At 45.0% G+C, this 21,870-nt stretch overlaps 1 protein-coding gene across 1 annotated transcript in view; it reads right to left on the bottom strand.

Annotated features, from left to right (window-relative positions):
• The window catches only part of SLC24A5 (solute carrier family 24 member 5), a 50,351-nt gene that overhangs the window by 9,038 nt on the left and 19,443 nt on the right, over positions 1-21,870 (bottom strand). Inside the window, exons 2-7 of the mRNA XM_066589971.1 lie at positions 19,396-19,575; positions 16,719-16,802; positions 10,720-10,823; positions 8,790-8,890; positions 6,826-7,112; positions 1,339-1,545 (exon numbers count right to left, since the gene is read on the bottom strand). Of these exons, the coding sequence (XP_066446068.1) occupies positions 1,339-1,545; positions 6,826-7,112; positions 8,790-8,890; positions 10,720-10,823; positions 16,719-16,802; positions 19,396-19,575 (963 nt within the window). The remainder of the gene's footprint in view (positions 1-1,338; positions 1,546-6,825; positions 7,113-8,789; positions 8,891-10,719; positions 10,824-16,718; positions 16,803-19,395; positions 19,576-21,870) is intronic.

Genomic DNA, 21,870 nt, shown 5'->3' with positions numbered 1-21,870 from the left:
TTTACTCCCAGTAAAGCGTAGCTATCTATCTATAGATTCCTTCCAGTAAACATCCAGTCTTGGTCCTTCAGCACCTACTTAGGCTGACCTTTGCAGGTCCTTACTCCCCTCTCTCAATACAAATAGAATACCATTTCCTGTAAGTCTTTTTTTAAGCACTGGGGGAAAAAAAGTTACTTCCTAAAAACAAACATAAGACTTCCTTGTGATTATCTGATTTGAAATAGAATAATATGCTTATTATATTCCTAAGGAGTCTGCCCATATGAACCTCAAGTCATGTGACAAGCCCCCCTTTTTTTAAATCAATACACTTTTCAAGTTAAAGGCATGTGACAGTAATCCCTGGGCTAAGAATGAGAGACACGAGTCTCATACAGAATTTGAACTATGTAGTTCTTGGCAAAACATCAGTTTAATATTTGTCCTCATAAAGGACCAGAGAGAACATAACTAGACAAGCTACGGTCCAGGCAGCGAGAGGATGTAACACAAGTTTATATTAATATTTCTGCTTCAATCCTTCCCCGAACCTCATATGCCACGTGTGTCCTACCAGGACACTCCAACAGACTGCAGTATCCCCTGATGTATGTCTGCAGTGATCATAGTCTCAACTCAGAGTCACTATCTATTCTGACAGAGGAGAATGTGCTCTGCTGCTTCTCAATCTTGTATTCCAATGGGAAGACAAAGGTCATATCGGTCACCTGTACATGCCAAAGGCATGCTGAATTTCTACTGACACCTAGTCATACTCTACACTGCAGAAACAAACACGGGAACGATCTGTCCCTTGTAGTAACAAAATGGTAACAGAGGTCTATAAACAAAGGTTGTCACACAGCTGCCTCCAGCAACTAAAACGTCCCTGTGCCGAGAGCCGACTGAGCACACAGACCATCAGGTTGTCGTAGAGGAATTTTTATTGGAGAAGAAACCTACATCTTAGCTTACCATTATTCCAACTACATATCTTTAAAGCATGAGGGCACAACCAGGAGGTGGATGTTTGAGGCTGAAAGGAAATGCTTGTAGAACCCCTGCACATAAAAAGGAAGTCAAATTAAGAACACTTTGCCTGTCTGACCTAGGTGGGATCTCAAGGCAGCACTGGATGAGATATGAGCTGGTGCAAGCCCAATTAAACCCGATCCAAAGTCCTTGCAATGTGTAGAAGCACTCAATCCAAAGGTCCTTTTATTAAACATGTTTTTTAGTGAAAGAGCCTTAGAATTTGAGATCCTGAACTGGCATTTTCTATGATTGGTGCTCTAAAACTAAACCCCAGAGATAAGCAAGTGTACTATGGTTTAGAATATGCTAGAGGTCACCTACCTATTATTGTCACCATCCAAACCAAAATGTAGGTTACTCCAGAGATCCATACTGCTGACATTATAAAGGTCAAAATGAACCATTTCCTCCACCACTGTCTTCTGCAGTCTGGTACAGTCACGTAGAGCAGTGTAATGATGGGCAGTGATAGAACCCAGAGAATCCTTTTGAAGTCCTCCTCGGGCATTGTGAATACGCTGGGAGGGTCTAATATGGACATAAAAGACAATATGATAGGAACAAAAACAGACTGTCAAAACAAAAAGAGAGAGGCCCCGTCTGCTGTCTTATCTTTATTCTATATATGCAAAATTCTCACTTAAGCTGGTGGCACATGAATCTGGCTTGACCGCGGCCGGCGACCCTGCGTAGCTGCCTTCTTTCATCTTCATCTGTATTGCAGATCGTCGCTGACAATCGCCAACAGATATGCGCAGTACAGATTTTATTTTATTTTTTTTTTAAATCTGTTTTTCCCGTGCCATCGCTAGGCGATGCTGCGGGTACCCGCAACCTATCCGCAATGTCAATTAAATTCAATGAAAATCGTCCGTGCGGATTCTGCACAAAAACAGAACACGCTGCGATTTTTCCTCCGCTCGCAGAAATCGCAATTCGATTCCGTGAGTGTGTAGGAAAAAGCAATTTTTCATAGCATGTTCTGAACGGTATTTGCAGGGGATTTGCAGTGCAGATTCCGCAATGCAAATCAGTTTGTGTGCTACCGGCCTTACTCATCACCATGTCTATGTATACAGGTAGCTTATTACATAATGGAGCAGTACTCATACAGGTAACAACACTGTACATTGTATTGCATCCTTCGGCAGTTACAGTGGGGTAAAGTAACCTTCCAGCTTGGAGCCACTCTAATGAAACAAATACTCTTTAAAAAAGGGGAGCTTTAATGAAATTAAAGGGACACTGAACCAAGCTGATAAACATGAGCCCAGTTGTAGCAGTAGGACTCTCCTTTTTGCCACAGAATTAAAAGCTTAGCTCTGATTGGTTGCTAAAGGCAAGAAGGATAGTTTATTACGATTTTGCATTAGTATCCGCACTTATCGCCAATTAAAGGGGCGGATCCATTGATTTGATGTCAAAAATTGACATCTCAGTTCCTTTTCGTGACATGGATTTCACAGTCTGCACCACATGAACTACAGCACAGACTTCTGTTGAAAGCAATAAGGGTGCAGATAGTAGTGCAGATTTTAGAGCAGAATTCACACAAAACAAATACGTAGTATGCAAGGCTTTTCTATGGAAATCGTACATCCATTGTTTTTTAAGGTACCCTTACATAGGACGCATAAACGCCCAACAACTTTCCCATGGGTTGCCGCCTGACTACTGCTGCAGTGCTTTACACAGGAGTGATAGTTGTTCAATTGAATGGAAGCAGAGCAGCCAGGGATCATTTACACGGCCCAACAGGCGCTCAAAACCAAGCGACTCCGGCAGGTGAACGATTTCTCGCTGAGTGCCCGGTTAGTGACTGCGTATACAAGGGGCAGCTATCGCCTGAATTAGCGGAGTCCAGCAAAGATTTAGGCGATATAATCGCCTAGTGTAAATGTACCTTTAGCATGAATGTAAACAACCTTGTTCCTGTCTGCTGTAGAATAAAGACATGCCGCACATTAGCATAGAAACGACAGACCGCAGAAATCTGCATGTCTGCCATTACTTTATGCTCCCTTCAGTGAGGGCAGCATAAAAAGGATAATATTTTTACATTTAAAGCGACCCTCTGGTCCTGGACAAACAAAGATGGCCGCAACGCTTTTTGACTACCTGATGCACACTGTGAGAGCCCTGGCCAGCTAGAGCTACATTTAGTGTCTTACACTAACGATGCATACTAATGCATCATGTAGTCCTGAGAAGCGGTGCGCCATTCTTTGTCCAGGACTGGAGGGTTGCTTCAAGTCAAATCACAGGAGGAACAATTTATGTATTGGGAGAATGTTGTTGTGAATTTCACCCCAAACCCATGCAGATTTGCCTCAGATTTCTCCCCATGCATTGCATAGGATAAAATCCACAGACAGAAGCAACATGCTGTGGATTTAATATCTGCACCGCAGGTTAATTTTTCACTCTTATAAAAAATCTCATTCATTTAGCTGTTTATATGTAATATATGCTGTGAATTTCTGTCCACAAATCTGGATGGAAAATCAGAGTGTATCTGTGATGTGTGAACGTACCCATATAGTTTTTACTCATGAAATTGACTGATATTCCTCATTGACAAAACGAGGGCTGTAATCCAGTTGGCTTCTATGGGGAAATTCTCCTCCAGTTACATTAATTATGTTGAAGGGCTTGCCCAGGATTAGAAAAACATGGCGGCTACCTTCTAAAATAGCGCCATACCTGTCTATGGTTTGTACCTGGAATTACAGCTCAGCTCCTTCTAAGGGGATGGGGCTGAACTGCTAGGCCTTACAAAAGCAGTGGACGGTAGAGTAGGGGTGAATTGGCCATTCAACCCTTCAGGAAAATTCCCAGTGGGCGGGGGGGGGGGGGGGGGGGGGGGTGTCCGGTGGACGGGTAGAAACTTAACAAAAATCCATTCTGTGAAAGATCTAAGAAAAATTAACATTCATACTCACTTATGTTACTTCTCCTGCTTTCGGCCTCTGCAGTCAACGCCCCAAGAGCGGGAGGTGTAACACAAGGGAGTATGAATGCTTTGTTTTAGCTATACATAAAGGGCAGCTTTAGGCTTTATTCCAATGAGCATATATCAGCCGCCGTTTTCACGGCCGGCCAATATACGCTACGATGTGAGGTGTAAAACCTTGTAAACGGGCGCACAAATCTAACATATACGTCGAGGCTGCCATATTGTTGAGACTTCCCCTTCCCTCCACCTCACCTCTTCTCTCTTACGGCTGATTCCAATGGGTGTGGGTGGGATAGGGGTGGAGCTAAGTGTTGCCCCGCCTCCTCCCATTGCTGGCTATAGACAAGGGATGGGAGCTTAGCTCCGCCCCCCTATTGGAATCAGCCAGAGGAGACAAGAGGGAGGGAGTTTAGCAGTCACACTGCTAAACTCCCTCCCACCTCCCTTCTCCGTCCGCTGTCATTGGCTCCCATAGGAGCCCATGTGGCCGACGTATTTCGGCCCAAAAGATAGTTCCAGGACTATCTTTTGGGCCCGACGTAAAAACACCTGCCGCTATATTGGCCAGCCAGGCGCTTTTACGTCGCAGGAATGCGGCCATGTGATCTGATGCATTGGAATCTAATGCATCAGATTACAGTGTATCTTGGACAACTGTGAAAATAGCGGACCGATATACGCTTGTGAAAAAGAGCCCTTACTGAGTGTGAGGCTGGGGGCAACCTATGAGGGGCACTGTTACTGAGTAAGGGGGCTGCCTATGAGGGGCATTATCACTGGTAGGGCTGGGAGCTATGGTGGGGCATTATTACTGAGTGTGGGGCCTGTAAGGGGGATTATTACTGTGTGGGACCTATGTGGGGCATTATTACTGAGTGAGAGCCTATATGGAGCAGTATTACAGACTGGAGCCTGTGATGAGCATTATTACTGGGTGGGGACCTAGATGGAAGATTAAAAGTGACATTTACTTGTGGGGCCTACAGGGAGCACAAAAAGGGGGATGATATTACTGTGTGGATCACCACAGATGGCATTACTAGTATCTGGTGCATTGTGGATGGGGAGATTAGGTAGAAGCTTGGAAAACAAATCCAGGTCCTTGGAAAATAGAGGAGTCAAATTCTGCAGAGACAAGTCGTGGTTAGGAAAATTCAATAATTACGGTACGGCCCAGATAAAGAAAAACAGAAAGTGAACGACTTCAGTCAGAGGGGACGTCACCTGTGATCACTTATACAGTCTGTAGATCTAGTATATACTGCTATACGGTCACTGTATGTGGGCTAGGTAATAAGTCTTTGTATAGTGTCATTTTCAGCAACACAATAGTAGTATTATGTGGTCATGGTCTGGGGGTATAATCTGGCCCTCATATGTTGTGATTAGAGTTATACTGATCTTTGCGTTGCTCTTTATTCAGTGACGGTATGTTGGTATTACTCACTATGATGGTATTATGTGGTCATGGCGTGGTGGTATATAGTGTCATTATTGGTAATATTGGTCTAGGCATAGTGCAATTTGTTCAGTGACAGTATGGAAGTAATTATATGGGGGCTCAGGACACATGACATAGATATCTGTCATAGAAGCTAAAGACAAGCCAGTCTAGGATTTTCATTTACGTCATGGAGGCTTAACGGGTTAGAAATAGGTGGTGCCTTAATGCATGCCTCTAGTTCTAACATGTTCTGTGCTTCATAGTAATTTTCCTCTAGTGAGCTGTGCATGCGGATCGGCTTCTCCCATCCTACCAACTTACTGTCCACTGCCTACTTGTATTCGCCCCACTTGATGCTGGTTTGGGCCTCCGTACGACCTGGAGCTACTTTATAATTTTTTCCAGGACCACTTTGATTTCCCAATCCACCCCTGTAGTTGAAGCACTGTTTTTGGAAGAAAGCAACTATGATTTTCTAATACTGTACAATCCCCACCATCAAAAATGCTGACAGCTTGGTGATGTCTGTAGCGTTCATTCAAGAGACTGTTATATCGGTGACTGCCAGCAGAGGGGTATTGTTGTAGAGCATTCAATGCAGAGAGCCTGCGAGAAAGCACAGGAAGACTGGTGCGCAGAGAGAAATGGACGGGGCAGCCGTATCATGGTGACAAGAAAACGTATGCGGCTATTATGGAGCTGCTACCCAGCCAGATGGACACCCTACGGGGCGTGTAAAAGCACAGGATAAACTGGGGGGGGGGGGGGGGGGAACCTTGCAATAAAGTGAACAGGGGACGGGAAGCTAAAATAAGCAAAAAGAGAAGTTGGATTTATTTTCTCGCCTTTTATTCACTTTAGTGGAAAGTAGCGCCACAGACCAGTTTGTATCCATCGCACATGAGAATACAACCCTCAAGGCTCTTGGGATTGCAGCGCCAGAGTGATTAAACTTGAATTTCTCAGTCATGTGATCTGCATGACCAGCAACATGGGCAGATTGAAACTGCTCTCCCCGTCGCCTATAATTTGAAGCCAGTAGTTCTGATAGGTCAAAACAACTGATTGACTCTTTTTAAAGGGGAAATCAACCCTAAATGATCTAATATGTCAGAGACCCAATGGCAGACTGCAGAGCTCAGAGTCATTCCTGAAAAGGACAATATTCCAAACAAGAGGCCTTTCAAATCAATGGCACTTTTGTTGGACTGCTGTGTCAGATCTCCAGTAGCTATAGTCTCCGAGGAGGTTCATATGCTCTACTGACTACTACAGCTGCAGATCAGTAGTTGTCCGGCTCACCGACTTGATCTGACCATTTTTGTTATAAATTTCCCCTACAAATGTGTCCCGCTGTGTCTTATGGGGAAAAAAATAAGATGATCAATAAATTAAAACCATTACTGACCAGCTGAAATTTCATTAAGCCCATGCAAGCTTATTGATAGATGAGAATATTCCAAATCTTCCTGAAAGATGCCGCTATCCGATCGGGAGTGCTGGCGAACAACTCGTACGCTCTCTTCTTTCCATCCTATCAAGGGCTGCTGCTGTTCATTGTTTTCCTCCAGAGCTTCAGCAAAACATGTACAGCAAGGACTAAACTTCTTAAACATATACTGATTAATTCTAATGTCAAAGCACAACATTACAATGTAGAGTCCATATATCAAGAGCAGCCATGCAGATTCATACCTGAAGAAGTGAAAAAAGGCAGAATGTTGGAAAGAACCGCACCCGTACCACCTGAAAAATATCTACCTTGTTGAGTTGGCTGAAGGCATTTGGGAGTTGCTTGAAATGATTTATTAAGCATCAGTTTACATTTTGACACACACACAGTCATTGCCAAAGCCAACAGCCAACTTACGTCTGGCACAAATGGTATTAAGCATGTTGGGTTTTCACAGCTGCCCATTGTATAATATTGTACAATATTGTCCATGGCTACAAATTGCTGGAGGAGTATGAATAAATGGCCCTAAGGCTGCATTCAGACGACCGTATATCGGCCGGGTATTCACGCCGGCCGATATACGGCGTCTCTCTCTGCAGGAGGCTGGAAGAGCCGGGAGCAGTGTTCTGTCCCCTCTCTGCCTCCTCTCTACCCCCCTGCACTATTTGCATTGAGAGGAGGCGGGGCTAAGTTCTAGGAATTAGCTCCGCCCCCATCCGGCCTCTCCTCATAGAAAATAGTGCATGGGGGTGGAGAGGGGGCGGGAGCTCAGTGCACTGCTCCCGGCTCTTCCAGCCTCCTCCCCCTGCAGAGAGAGACGCCGTATATCGGCCGGCGTAAATACCCGGCCGATATATGGTCGTCTGAATGCGCCCTAAAGTTGAGTTCGGGAATGCTAACAACACGTTAATCCTTTTTTAAAAAGAAGCCGACTTATCACCTGCGATTAGCTGTTATTGCCAGCAGAATCCGCATCTAGATAAACATTTCTCCTGCATCGACCTCTGCAAAGGATATTTAGCGTTACATGCCGGCCACTTAAGTTAATGGCTATGTAATACATGGACAGGCAGGGTCTGCAAGCTAGCTCATAGAGAGGGGTCTTGAGCGACAGGATAGAAACGTGTTTATTTTATCCAATGGCCCCATCATGGCTTTTTGCGTTCCACTAGCAAGCAGTGCCATAAAGGGGTTTTCTGATCACAAAAACTATATAGATGATCTGTCCTCAGAATAGGTCATAAAGAACTGATTGGGCAGGGTCCATCGCTCGAGAACTCAGTTGAGTGGGCACTTGCTGTTAGTGCCGCTATACACAGGGGTCGGAGTGGAAGTCACTGCTTCAACCCCTGTGTAGTGGCCAGTGCTTGGAATTGCCGGTGCAGCTCCTCTGGATTTCAATAAGACCCCAGGCGACAATTTCAAGCGCTGGCCACTATGCAGAGGTCTCAGCAGCAGCTTTCGTTCTGACCCCTGGGCAAAGCAGTGCTGACAATATGTACCCACTCAGCTGATCAGTCAGGTAATGAATGGTGGACCCCAAACAATCAACTATTGATGACCTACCCTGAGGATACATCATCACTGGTATTTGTGCCTTGAAACCCCCTTTAAAAGTGATGTTTTCTTCTTCGTACTTCTCACCATTCATTCAGCCACTTTGAGGCTCCCATGAAAGATGACCTGGCTTGCATTACAGCTAAAAGCTTGCCACCTTCACGGATTGTGTGTCCTATGATCTTGCGCTCACTGGAGTTGTGCCCAGTCTTACTCAACGCCACAAGGTGAGAGTCTCATATGACATTTATTGGAGTTGCACATTGATCGTTACATTATTAATACTATTCTGATATTAATTGCAAGAAAAAGATCTATTACTGTAAAAGACGTAATGCATGGAACAAAATGTTACTCACCAGTAAATCTTATTGTCAAATGTTATGGCAATTACTGTTCCTACACTGACAGCATACGCAACACAATCACGGAATAAGGGCCAACAAGTCAACCTGCATATCTGTGCAAGAAAAAAAATGAAAGAACTAAGAAATGGAGAACTAAATACAAAGTTCAACTTCATATGCCAAAGTAGGAAAAAAGGATATGTGCTGACAGCACTAGATTTTGGGGCCTGGTAGTGAGCACTAGACCAACTAAACTGAATAGCCCCCTTGTTGCTACTTCTAATTTTCTAGCCAATTACACCAGAATACTGTCTTACATGCTAGCACTACATTTATCATGTCTTTTGGACAGATTTTCCGTATTGTCCAAAAGGGACATGGCCTAAATAACACCACACATTGTGCCAAATTGCAACAATATTTTGGTGCAATTTCTGGTGTAAACTAAGCTGGGTAGTAGGTGGACTAAACTTAGACTAGACAGTCTTAAAATTCAACAGATTTACCATTGAATGATAAATGTGGCGCATTTTAAGACTGTCAAGTAAGTTTGCGCTGTGTAGTTTTAGACAGCATTAGTAAATAAGCCCCAATGAGTTCTTATACAGGGTGATGGGTGCGTTGTGACTAGTTGGCCATCATTCATACATCATCACACTGAATTGTCGTCTTCATAAACATCATAGAGTGGGTTGCAACATGACTTGTGGAGCGTTCACACCATGTTTCTACACACAAAAATCGCATTGAGACAGAACCCTGAAATGGAACCACAGGGTTTAAATGCATAAAACGTAGACTAACGCAGTTTCTGTTTTGCAAGGTTTCTAGTATTTTAGGAGAATAAAAAAGCCCACTGGACCGCACTTTTCTAGCCTCCTAAAGTGGTCTCTACTTTACACATTAGGACCTTTGTAACACCTATTTTCGCAGTGTTTAGCGTGTGCAAATTTTTCATGCTCAAAACATAGAGAATAGAAATCATTGATTTCAATGGGCTCATTCACATAAGCTATATTGCTTGCACGCAAAAAAATAAGCAGTATGTTCTATTTTCCCACACTATTGCGCACGAAAATAGCACATATTGAACTAATTAAGGCCTGTAAGAATTATATTGACTTTTGTCCATCCCTGCATCTGTAGGGCTCTAAAACTTACCCATGCTATATATATATGGATATTTCTATATTTATTAAATGCAGCCCTCTCTAAGGGCTTCTTCACACAACCGTATTTGCGCACGCCAAAATTGCATGCTTAATACGCAGAGAATAGAACCCATTGAATTCCATGGGTTCATGCACATTTCCTTCTTTTTTTGTACACGCATTTCTCGTGTGCACAAAAAATTAGAACATGCTCCATCTTTCTGCGCATTTGTACATCAAAGATCGCCATAGAAGTCTATGGGGGGTACAAAAATGGGCATTCAATGGGCACGCAAACGGACCTCATTAGGCTATATAGCCTTTTAAGCTGGGCGTAAAAAGTACATTAAAATGCGTCAATATGCATGCAAATCTACCTCATTCTTTGCACAATTGCGCACACCTCAGTGCAACATATTTGTGCTTACACCTGTCTGAAGGAGCCCTTCAGCTTCATTATAACCGCAGGGTAGAAGAATGGAATGTGTGAATAGGAGCTTCATATATTCCTATCGGAAGCATTCCAAACATCTGCTCGCTAACAAAATATAAGGGCTTCACTTCAGCAACTGCAGCAATTTATTGTGCATAGCAAATAGATGATAAAATCTGACTTTGCTTACTCACACATTTCAATAACCTAGAGCAATTGTGTTATCACTAAGTAATGGAATTGATGACGTTTATATTTGTCCTGACAATTTCTACATAATATGATATTTTTGCATGCATAAAATATTGTAAAAAAATGTGAACAAGCTGAAGAGAAAAAGCTGTACTGAGTACCATACCGCAGATGATAGTAGGCAACAAGCAGCACTTATCCCAAGGAGATTATATACAGCTGAGCCAACAATAGTGCTTACTCCAATATCCCCCTTAGTGACAAACACACCTGCAAAACAAAAGGAAATATATATTTAAAGCAGACTAAATATAGCATATATTTATACATACATACACACACAGTGTTTCCCTGAAAATAAAACACTGTCGTATATTAATTTTTGCCTCAAAAGAGGCACAGTGTCTTATAATACCTACCTAGCAGCCTTCAGGTCCCTCGCGTTGGTCTCTGTTGCTGCTGCAGGCTCCCGTGTCCTCCTGCACGCCGATAGAGCAAGCTAATGTTCAGATTGGTTAATCGAGCGCCGTGTCAGCCAATGAGAGCTGGCGCTTCATTAACCAATTACAGCCATTCATTGAATGACATCATTAAATGGCTGTGATTGGTTAATCGTGCACCTGCTTTCATTGGCTGACACGGCGCTCGATTAACCAATTATAGTATTAGCTTGCTGGAGGTGGTGTATTCAAGCCCCGCTACCAGGAAGAACTGCTCTGTCGGGCTGCCAGAGGAAACGGAAGTGTGCAGCAGCGCCACAGGCCAGCGCGGGGGACCCGAACGCCGGCTGATAGGTGAGTATTGTTTTTTTTTCTTCTTTTTTTTTTTACATGTAGTCTAGCTAGGGCTTATTATTAGGGAAACACGGTACATACATAGGCACTAGAGATGAGCGAACGTACTCGGTAAGGGCGATTTCGCAATCGAGCACCGCGATTTTCGAGTACTTCACTACTCGGGTGCGCTGTGGGGCGGGGGGTTGCAGAGGGGAGTGGGGGGTAGCAGCGGGGAGCCCTCTCTCTCTCCCTCTCCCCCCCACTCCCCGCTGCAACCCCCCGCTCACCCACAGCGCACCCGAGTACTTTTCACCCGAGTAGTGAAGTACTCGAAAATCGCGGTGCTCGATTGCGAAATCGCCCTTACCGAGTACGTTCGCTCATCTCTAATAGGCACTCTTTGTAAAAAGAAAAAAAAACAAGCACCTAGAAGGAGTTGTCGTTTTGCTGCAAAACTCGTCATGCAGTTACAGATCAGGCAGATATACAAATGATTAGAGTTGTGATGTGATTAGATGACCGGTTTTGCCACCTGAGGCCCTAAAAGTGATTCCATCCTTGGCCTATAAAAGGCTCTCAGAGGCTACTTTTGTGTAGTGGATCTCTTTTTTCGAGTGTATAGAACTTGTTGACCACTAGGTATACCTCCACGATGCAATCCAAGAGATTTTGCCCAGTCTGAGAGGTGGTGCATTATTGGAATGTGAAAATCTGGATAGTCAGATCAACAAATTGCCCGATACCTGGGCAGTTTTGACCACATCGTTTGGAGATGTTGGGACCAGTGGATGCATGAGGGCACGCACACAAGGCGACTTGGCTCAGGACACCCTCAACAGACCACCAGTAGAGAGGATCGTCTGATAAGCAGCATTAACTGTTTTGTTGTCCGCCATCCAGAGACAGGTAGCACCATCATTGCAAGCCCATGTGCCTGTTGGAACCATTTCAAGGGGTTTGGCTAAAGGATATTTGGCCTCATGGCACCCATTAGGTGTACTACCTTTAACATCCACCCACTGTCACCTCAGTTGGCAGTGGGGTCGTCAACGATGAAACTAGACTGCTATGGAGTAGAACCAGGTTGTCTTCAGCGACAAATCCATGTATATATTGGGCACTGACAATGGCTGTGTTCATGTCTGGAGACCTAGGGGTGAGAGCCTCAATCCTGTCTTTTCTGTGGAGCAGCACACTGCCCCCACTGCTGGTGTGATGGTCTTGGGGGCATCACATACGACACTCGATGACCCATACTGTGGTACGAGGGACAATGACAACTTAGCCACGTCTTGCCTCTCATGCAGGGGCATTTTCCAGTAGGATAATACTCATCAAGGGTGTCACAGGAAGCCTCCCTAAAATTGCCACACTTCCGTGGCCTGCCCGGTCAGCATAATTATTACCAATAGAACATGTATAGGACCATCTGGGATAACAACTTCAACAGCCTACGAGTTTGCATAATCTAGAGGCTCAGTTACAGCAAATGTGGGCTGATATGCTGCAGGATACCCTATGGAACCTGTATGCCTCCATGTCCACCCGTATCACATCTTGTATACAAGTCTAGAGGTGGTACAACAGGGTACTAGAGCCTCTATGCCCGCCCATATCATATCTTGCATCCAAGTTGGAGGTGGTACAACAAGGTTTTCGAGCCTCCCTTCAAGTGTTCAGTGTTCTGCAATAAATTATCCTTTTGCTCTGACATTGTAATCACTCACTTATATCAACGTTACAATCACATATAGAAAGTTTCATTCGATCCCGACAACTCCTTCTGGGGGCCTGATAATTACGACATTAAGCATATATGCATGCACATACATACACACTTCTAAATTCTGTTGGTTTTAGATCTGATATGTCAGACTATCCCCTATGTATGTAGACTTATGAATCATCCTGTATTATGCAAGCAATTTATTTTCAAGGGACACCTCCACACAACAAAATTAGATTGAACATCAATTTTTTTTTTTGTGAAAAGTGATCACAACAAGGCTGTTGTCTTGCGTGGGGTTGGAATCAGGGTTTTACCACGTATCCAGGGAATTTCTACGACATTTATAATATGCATGATGTTATTGCGGTCAGTAAGAGAAACAAAATAGCTAGTAACAGGTAGTTTATTTAAATTACTTAGGTCTCTTCATCAGGCATGCTATAACAAGGTATCTGAAGAAGGCACCTAAATACTGTACCTTATACAGAAAACGGCAAACACGTAAGAAATTAATTGCACATCAAAAACGCAGTAGGAATGTCCTGAAAACACAGTAAATCCACTCAATTCCAACATCATGTGGGAACAGCCTTGGGGATCTTTCACACGGGATGAAATTATAAGGGTGCCTTCACACTTGCAATTGCGATATCGCTGCGTTTTTTCAAACAAACTTGCAATTTTTGTTTGATGCGTTTTTAACACTAGAAAGCCCCATTGATATTTGCGTTAAGAAAACGCAGCGATCGCAAGTGTGAAGGCTCCCTGACGCAGGACGCAGCCAAATCCGCAGCTGCAGAATTCCACACCCAAGTCCATAGGTCTAACTGCAGACTGTGATGTAGAATTGCAGGCAGGTTTAGGCCATTTTCAATTCTGCTTCAGAATCTGCAAGTAGCCTGTGGATTTTGGTGCAGAATTTACTGTGGTTAGCGGTGCGTCATGCGGCCTATTCCATCCTATGTGAAAGGTTCTTTCAGCCCCTTTTACACGCGTTGACAATCTTTTAAACTACTGCACAAGTGCCGACGTCACCGCTAAGGTCGTCAGCCCTCGTGCAGAACATTTTAGCCTCATGTCCACGGGATAATTTTTATTTTAAATCCGCAGCGTTTTTCGTGCAGCATGATCCGCGCCCCATAGGGATGCATTAGACACCCGCAGGTAGTTAAATACCTGTGGATGTCATTTTTCCCGTCAGGCGCGGATGCGCGTGCGGGAAAAAAAAATGGACATGCTCCATTTTCGTGCGGGTCTCCCGTGGGGACGGCTCCTGCAGGCTTCTATTGAAGCCTATGGAAGCCGTCCGGATCCGCCGGAGACCCGTACCAGAATTAAACTCACCTGCTCCGGATGATGCAGATCTTCCTTCCTTACGGATTCTACATGAAGAATCCGCGGCGGGCCTGATTTTCCCCGTGGACATGAGGCCTTAAACAGAAAAACTTGCCGCTGGATCGTGGGCTTCTCTTCAGCTTCTCGCTTCGCCTCCTATGGGAAGCGCTAAGCAGGGAGCATTTACACAGGATGAATAGCCAGCGAGCCAAAGAGGTTTATAAAATAATAGTTCAATAAATAAATAGTCTTCCTGTTAATTACCGCTCTGGTCTGCACATCTCCTTTGGAAGAGTCTGGAGTTTTACCAATGGACTTTTTGGCATAAAACACTAATTCTTCATTCAGGGGGGTCTCCATGGAGAGCCCCCCCCCCCCCCCCCCCCAAGAAGTATGTGAACATTTGTTTCACCCCCATTAAGGAGCGCAAGATTTTGTTTTTATTATTGATTTTCTGTTCATATCTTGAGCCTTTAAGGTATCTGGTGTCCCATCCTGCAGCTCTTCTCACATGGAGATTTGACCGTTCTAAAGGTTCTTCCAACGAAGTCTAGGGGCGTCTTCTGGGTGTAGCAGTCGTTTTGGTTATCTGGTCCAACCACACACACCGGGTGAGTTCCCTCTATCTGTTTTTTGCACTTTCATTATTTTTTGGTCTATCCAAGCGCTGTTCTTATATTGATTTTTATTGATTAAGTATTCACCATCTGCCAAAAGAGGGGAAGTCCTTGGAGACTCAAAATCTGTCACCTCACCATTTAAAAAAGAAATATCCCAATTGCCCCCAACCGCACTCCAACTGACTCGGAGACACCAGTAGCCTTTACAGGACTAGACACTCCGCCATCTCTGCAAGGACTCCACCCTGTCACAGCCAAGAGTTGACATACACCAACACGCACCATCCAACGAGAGGAGGAGAAGGTGGCTATCCACACCCTGCTTCCCCTTGCTCAGACCAATTTTATAACCGACTCCAAGGACCCGCCAATCGCTGCCACGACAATGTTAATAACTTTTCAACAACCCAACCCACATATTACATTGACCATTTTACTCCCTTGTAACAAAACATTCATAGGGTGGGACTCCCTTGTTCTCCTGCTTATGCTGCTTCTCTGTTTTCTGCAATGGTCTCCCCACCAAAAAAAAAAACTAAAGAAAAAAAAAACTTTTGTAACTCCTCCCATCCCTCTGCTACTCCTCTCTTGTTTACCGTTAACCCTTTCCTTCCCACTTGGCTGTCATGTGGGCCTCCACTCACACCCCTGCAGGCCTCTGTTCCAGCCCCCATGTCATTTAAACAAATTTTGAGTGATAATCATTACCTGTAAATGGGCCTTAAAGGGGTTGTCCCGCGCCGAAACGTTTTTTTTTTTATTCAATAGGCCCCCCGTTCGGCGCGAGACAAACCCAATGCATGGGTTAAAAATAAAAACGTTTAGAACTTACCCGAATCCCCGCGCTGCGGCGACTTCTTACTTACCTTACCAAGATGGCCGCCGGGATCTTCACCCACGATGCACCGCGGGTCTTCTCCCATGGTGCACCGTGGGCTCTGTGCGGTCCATTGCCGATTCCAGCCTCCTGATTGGCTGGAATCGGCACACGTGACGGGGCGGAGCTACGAGGACCAGCTCTCCGGCACGAGCGGCCCCATTCACCAGGGAGAAGACCGGACTGCGCAAGCGCGTCTAATTGGGCGATTAGACGCTGAAATTAGACGGCACCATGGAGACGGGGACGCTAGCAACGGAACAGGTAAGTGAATAACTTCTGTATGGCTCATAATTAATGCACGATGTATATTACAAAGTGCATTAATATGGCCATACAGAAGTGTATAACCCCACTTGCTTTCGCGGGACAACCCCTTTAAGTGATTCCCCCACCACACCCTCTTTTTGAAAGGCAAAATTCAAATGTCTCAGGTGCCATCCAAACCTATTTTCCTACACCCTATTGGGGAATTTGGAGGTAATAGAGGGAGTCCTCGGTTTAAGATCTTCGTCTCTCAGCTATAGTAAAGAGTGGTCCCATGTGAGACAGTATTTCTCTCTGTAGGTCTTGCCCTGTCCTGGATTATACAGACAACTCTTTGTTCTGACTATGCGCTATGTAATGCCTAGTTTCTCATGCGGTGGCACTTACTGCCAGGTTTTGCTGCAGATCACAATTGATTGTTGGGGGTCTCAGCACTGGGACTTTTTATGATCAGCTTACTGTCAACAGACCATTCTAACTAGTACACATTTGCCAAAGTAGAGAGCACCTTTAAAGTAACATTTTGGGAACCTTTCCCTTCTCCCTTTTTATACCACGTACCTAGAAATGCTGTGACAAATTCTGGTGCTGAACTCCCTATTGCCATGAAGGTAGCTCCTGCAACATCCTGCGAGAGGCCAAGACCTGGAAATGCCACACAGACAGGACAGAGAACAATGTCATTCAGTTCACAAATAGTAGGACAAATGTATCATCAGCAACATCACTGGAGTCTTATTTGTATTTCTGTACATTAGTTCACTCTCACACAAGCGGTTTTTTACCGCGTATTACGGAGCACTAAGGCTCCATTCATTTCAATGGGACCACTCACACTAGTGGTTCTTACAAACGCTTGTGTGAGAGTTGCCTTAGAGCGGTTGCAGACGGCTGTATGTGCAACTACGCTCACCGGTACGGAGGGCAGTTGCACATGAATGAGATTTTTCTTTTTTTCTTGCCGGTCGTTGAAACTCGACACCATTGCTCAGAAGTTTGAAAAAAAAGAGCAGGACGATAGGCCTTGCTCTATCTTTGTCGCACATAGTGCGGGAAAGATAGGACATGCCCCATCTTTTCTAGCCCATACAATTAATGATCCTAGGTCCCAGGTTCATGCTGCCCGCCATTTAGACCGCAGTCACCCAGTCATTGATTTCCTTTAATATATGACAGTGTAGGGAAGGTACAGGTGTAATTTATAGTGTGTACATGTGACCCTGCGAACGGCAAGTAGGTGTTAATTGTGTATGGGCTACAGGTCGGATGCCTCCATTCACAACTGTGAGTGCGGATTCCGCAGTTGTTTCCGCGAGTGTGAAGATAATTAGAGTATGTAAGCCTTTCAATGCCTGCATTTTACCCTGGAAAGTCCACGCAGACACTGATCGCGGAATCCGCAATACAAATCCGGTCGCCTGAGACCGGCCTAAAGAAGTTACAGTCACATTTTCTGGGACTCCAATATTGATCAGTATATGATTGGTGAAGGTACACAGCCCGGGCCCCTCGAGATCAGCTGTTTGACGAGGTTATGACATTTGGGCGAGCGCTGCGGTCTCTTCACTGCATACCGAGCACAGTGTTGTACATCTTGCAGTGCCAGTCCCTGCTATAGCAGCTGGATTCCATTCACTTAAATGGGACTGAACTGCTCTCAGGCTAACTTACATTAAGGCTAATTTCACACGGGTGAGTGCAATATCGGCCCGTGAATCACAGTCCGATATCGCACTCACCAACATGCGATTTTGCCGCGGACGCGGGGTGTTTTTGCAACAAAACTGCCTGGCATCGCTTTGGGGAAGTAGCGATTCTCTGCCATGGCTGATCGCCAAATTTCTTCCATTGTTTTCAATGGGGAAACCTGGCATCACACCACATCCACCTAGTGATGCTGCCGCTGGTCCCATTGAGAACAATGGGCAATGCAATGTGAGAGCACGACCATATTTGTGCGTCTCACAACGCACATATCTCACACGATGTTCTCGTTCGTGTGAAAACAGCTTAAGGCTACATTCCCACGGATGTGCGCAATTCTCAGCCCAATATTGCGCTTGCCGAGGAGTTTTTCCTTCAAAATGGCTCACATCACTTCTGTAAAATTGCGATCCTCAGGCGCATCAAAGGATCGCAAGTGTTTTCCATTGATTTCAATGGGAAACATTGCTTCACACTCACATGCACATCGCACGGGATGTGAGTGCCATGCAATACATTTACTGTCCCTTTAAGAACAATGGACGAGATGTTCTGAGGGAACGTTCAAAGATAGAACGTGCTGCAATTTGTTTTCCCCCTGCAGTATCGCAGTGAGGAAGAAAAAAAATTGCTCATATGAATAGGTTCATTCAAAAGAATGGAGTTCATAGTTGTGCGAGTTTTGTGCATCCCATGTGAAGTCCAAAACACCCTATTATAGTAGCGCTAGCGGCAGCTGCTAGCACTTGTATAATAAAAGCGCCCTAAGGGCGCCCACCCACTGGCGATTTTTTTCCCTGCGAAATTCGCAGCATTTTTTTCTCTGCAGGGGTCTATGGGACTTGTAATGTTAAAATCGCGATCGCGCAAAATCGCGATTTCGCGGTAAATCGCGATTTTAACATTACAAGTCCCATAGACCCCTGCAGAGAAAAAAATGCTGCGAATTTCGCAGGGAAAAAAATCGCCAGTGGGTGGGCGCCCTAAAGGCTAAGTCACGTGACCGTGTTTGTGCAGGTATTGGCGCACGTAAAATCTGCGAGCGCTAAAAACAGAGAATAGATCCCATTGATTTCAATTGATTTGTTCTCATAACTTCTGCGTGCATTAAAAAAAATAGGACCTACTCTATTTTCCTGCATTTTCAGCAGCAAAAGTGCCATAGAAGTCTATGGCAGGTGCGAAAATGTGCAAGAGAAAGGGTGTGATACTGCGGAAACGCAAAAAAAAAAAAAACAGCTGGACCTTATTAGGCTTAAATAGCCATTAGGTTCCATGGAAAGGAGCGTCACGCGTGCGTGTGAACTGGCCTTGCATGTGCAAAAATGTCAGCAATATACGCTGACATGTAAAAGGCTGATTATGGTCCTCTTCAAACCTCATTCACGTGCTAATATGCTGCGCTGCAGCAAGCGAATTTACGCAAACGCAAAGTTCCCTTTAGAAATGAAATGCCGCGGTCATACCGGACGCTTCCAGGCCTTTCTAGAACTCGACATTACAGAATGGTCATGAAACCAAGTTCTGCACCTACGTTCACTGATGACTTCCAGCGAAGGGATGAAGTAGCAATCACAGACAATGGACACGGCTAGAAACATGTAGGCGATGACCAGGAAATGAATGACGATTCCTCCATCTTTTCTCTCCTGTTCCGTGAACAGTCCTTTCGGGAATTCAGACGATGGTGAAAAGACGCAGAGACTTTCATTCTCTGAAACAGACAAGCATGGCATTATTCACGCCTAATGTTTAACCCTTCATCACACACACAGGAGGTGCAGCAGCAGCAATGGCTTTCTGTGCGGCCCTCGGTGGGAGAGACAACCGCGGCAGGAAGACTTAGGGACGCTACTACAGCAGATTCTGATGAAAGCAGTGGGCAGCATGAACACCATATTTATAAAGATCCTCTGCCACATTTTCTGACACTGAATTACAAAGGGTTTTGCTTTTAAAAAAAAAAAAGGTAATAATAACAAAAATCAATATGGAAAAACAGCATGCCAGTATGTTAGGCCTGCGCAGAAAAATAGCAGCGGTGCCTATGAGGACATACCAGTCCCTACTGCTGATCTCATGGGTACACTGATAGTATCCGTGATACGGTCATGATGAAAACATACATAATGCTGCGACAAGTGACAGCCACCCTAGGTTCCATGGAAAAGGTCTATAATATATTTATATATTTTCTAACACGTTTCTAAAATTTCTCTAGTAATGTACATCTCAACTTTTTTATTAGACTACACATTGGACACCACAGCATAACATTAGATAAATGACTAGACGGGGGACAAAAATACGGAAACACCATACAAAATGCATGGGATTTTAATCATTAGCACTGAGCTGCTCTTTTGACCCCTTCATGGCAGAGAGCTTTCCCGACAAGTTTGTGTTTACTTCACCTCTTGCCCTGCTCTGGGTGGTTTTAAGAGCCAGCTGGTAACAGTAGCTGAGTGTTACATATTTGGGTGTGGAACCAATGTGTTGTTCCTCTCAGCAGGCAGAATCCACCCGGCAGGACTGACAGCTGACCCAGGGACCAGATGCTCACTTCTTAGCACGTAGCTTGGTATGAGGCAGGCACTAGAACTGAGCTAGCCCTGGACTGGTGCTGAATACGGAAGTCTCTGCCTAACAGCGGGAGGAGTGATTGTCCTGACAAGGACGGCCCCTAGCTGGAACCTAGGCGCTGAATAACCTTGTCTAGACCCTACAACCTGAACAGGTCGTACCAACCATGAACAGGAACCAAGGATGTGAGTGAGTAACAGAGGCTCTGGATGAACGCAAGTAGATCACAGCTATAGCAGACTGGAGAATGGATGCCAGAGAGATTACTGCAGGAGCAGCAGCTATGAGCTGTCATAGGAGAACAACAACTCTGAAGCATTAAAGGCCAGATCTGAAGGAGCTATATAGCGGAGTAATTGGCAAACAGCCTCCAGCTGGGTGGAGGAGTCAGAAACTGTTAACTCCAGAGATGCTGGAGCAAAATAAACGCAGATAACAGGGCAGAGCAGCAGACATGTCTGCTATACCTAACAGTACCCCCCTCCCTAAGCCCCCCTTCCTCCCCTGCCGGTTCGCTGCATGAATTTCCAAATGAGCAGGGGGGGGGGGGTTGATGTTCTTGGAGGGCTCCCACGACTTCCCCTCAGGCCCATAACCCTACTAATCCACTAGAAGGTTTTATTCCTTACCCTCTTGCTATCCAGAATATTTTTTACCGCAAAAGGGTCTTCAGAATGAATCTGGGTGGACACTGATTTGGGTTTCCAGAAAAACCTACTAAGTATTAAAGGTTTAAGCAGGGACACATGAAAAGAGTTGGGAATGCGAAGGGAGGGAGGAAATCTAAGCTTGTAAGACGCCAAATTAATTCTCTGTAGAACTTCAAAAGGGCCCAAAAACCATGGGGCAAACTTAAAGGATGGTATCCTCCACCTGATATTTTTGGAGGACAGCTAAACCTTTTTCCCCAGGTGAAAATCGCGGAGGTTCCCTACGCCTGCGATCACCAAATTTCTTCATAGTAGCTACTGAACCTTCAAGCTTTGTCTGGTCTCCTGCCATATCCTGGTGAAACCCTCTGCAGAAGCAACTACTGCAGGTACCTCAGAAGTGGTGGATATTGGCAAGGGAATCCCGAGTTGTCGGCCATGTACAATACAAAAAGGAGAGGTTTTGGTGGAGTCACTCACGTGCTGGTTGTAAGAGAACTCCGCCCGCGGCAAAAGGCTGAGCCTTCATCTCATGATGGGCATTAATAAACTGACGAAGGTACGTAGTCAAAATTTGGTTGTGAGCTTTCCCGACAAATTTGTGTTTACTTCACCTTTTGCCCTGCTCTGGGTAGTTTTAAGAGCCAGCTGGTAACAGTAGCTGAGTGTTACATATTTGGGTGTGGAACAAGTGTTGTTTCTCCAAGCAGGCCAAATTCTCCCGGCAGGACTGACAGCTGACCCATGGACCAGATGCTCACTTCTTAGCGCATAGC

This window comes from Eleutherodactylus coqui, chromosome 2, assembly GCF_035609145.1.
Source record: "Eleutherodactylus coqui strain aEleCoq1 chromosome 2, aEleCoq1.hap1, whole genome shotgun sequence".
NCBI classification, from domain to species: domain Eukaryota; kingdom Metazoa; phylum Chordata; class Amphibia; order Anura; family Eleutherodactylidae; genus Eleutherodactylus; species Eleutherodactylus coqui.
The sequence above is the reverse complement of the archived record's forward strand: the minus strand, read 5'-3'. Positions and strand labels throughout refer to the sequence as shown.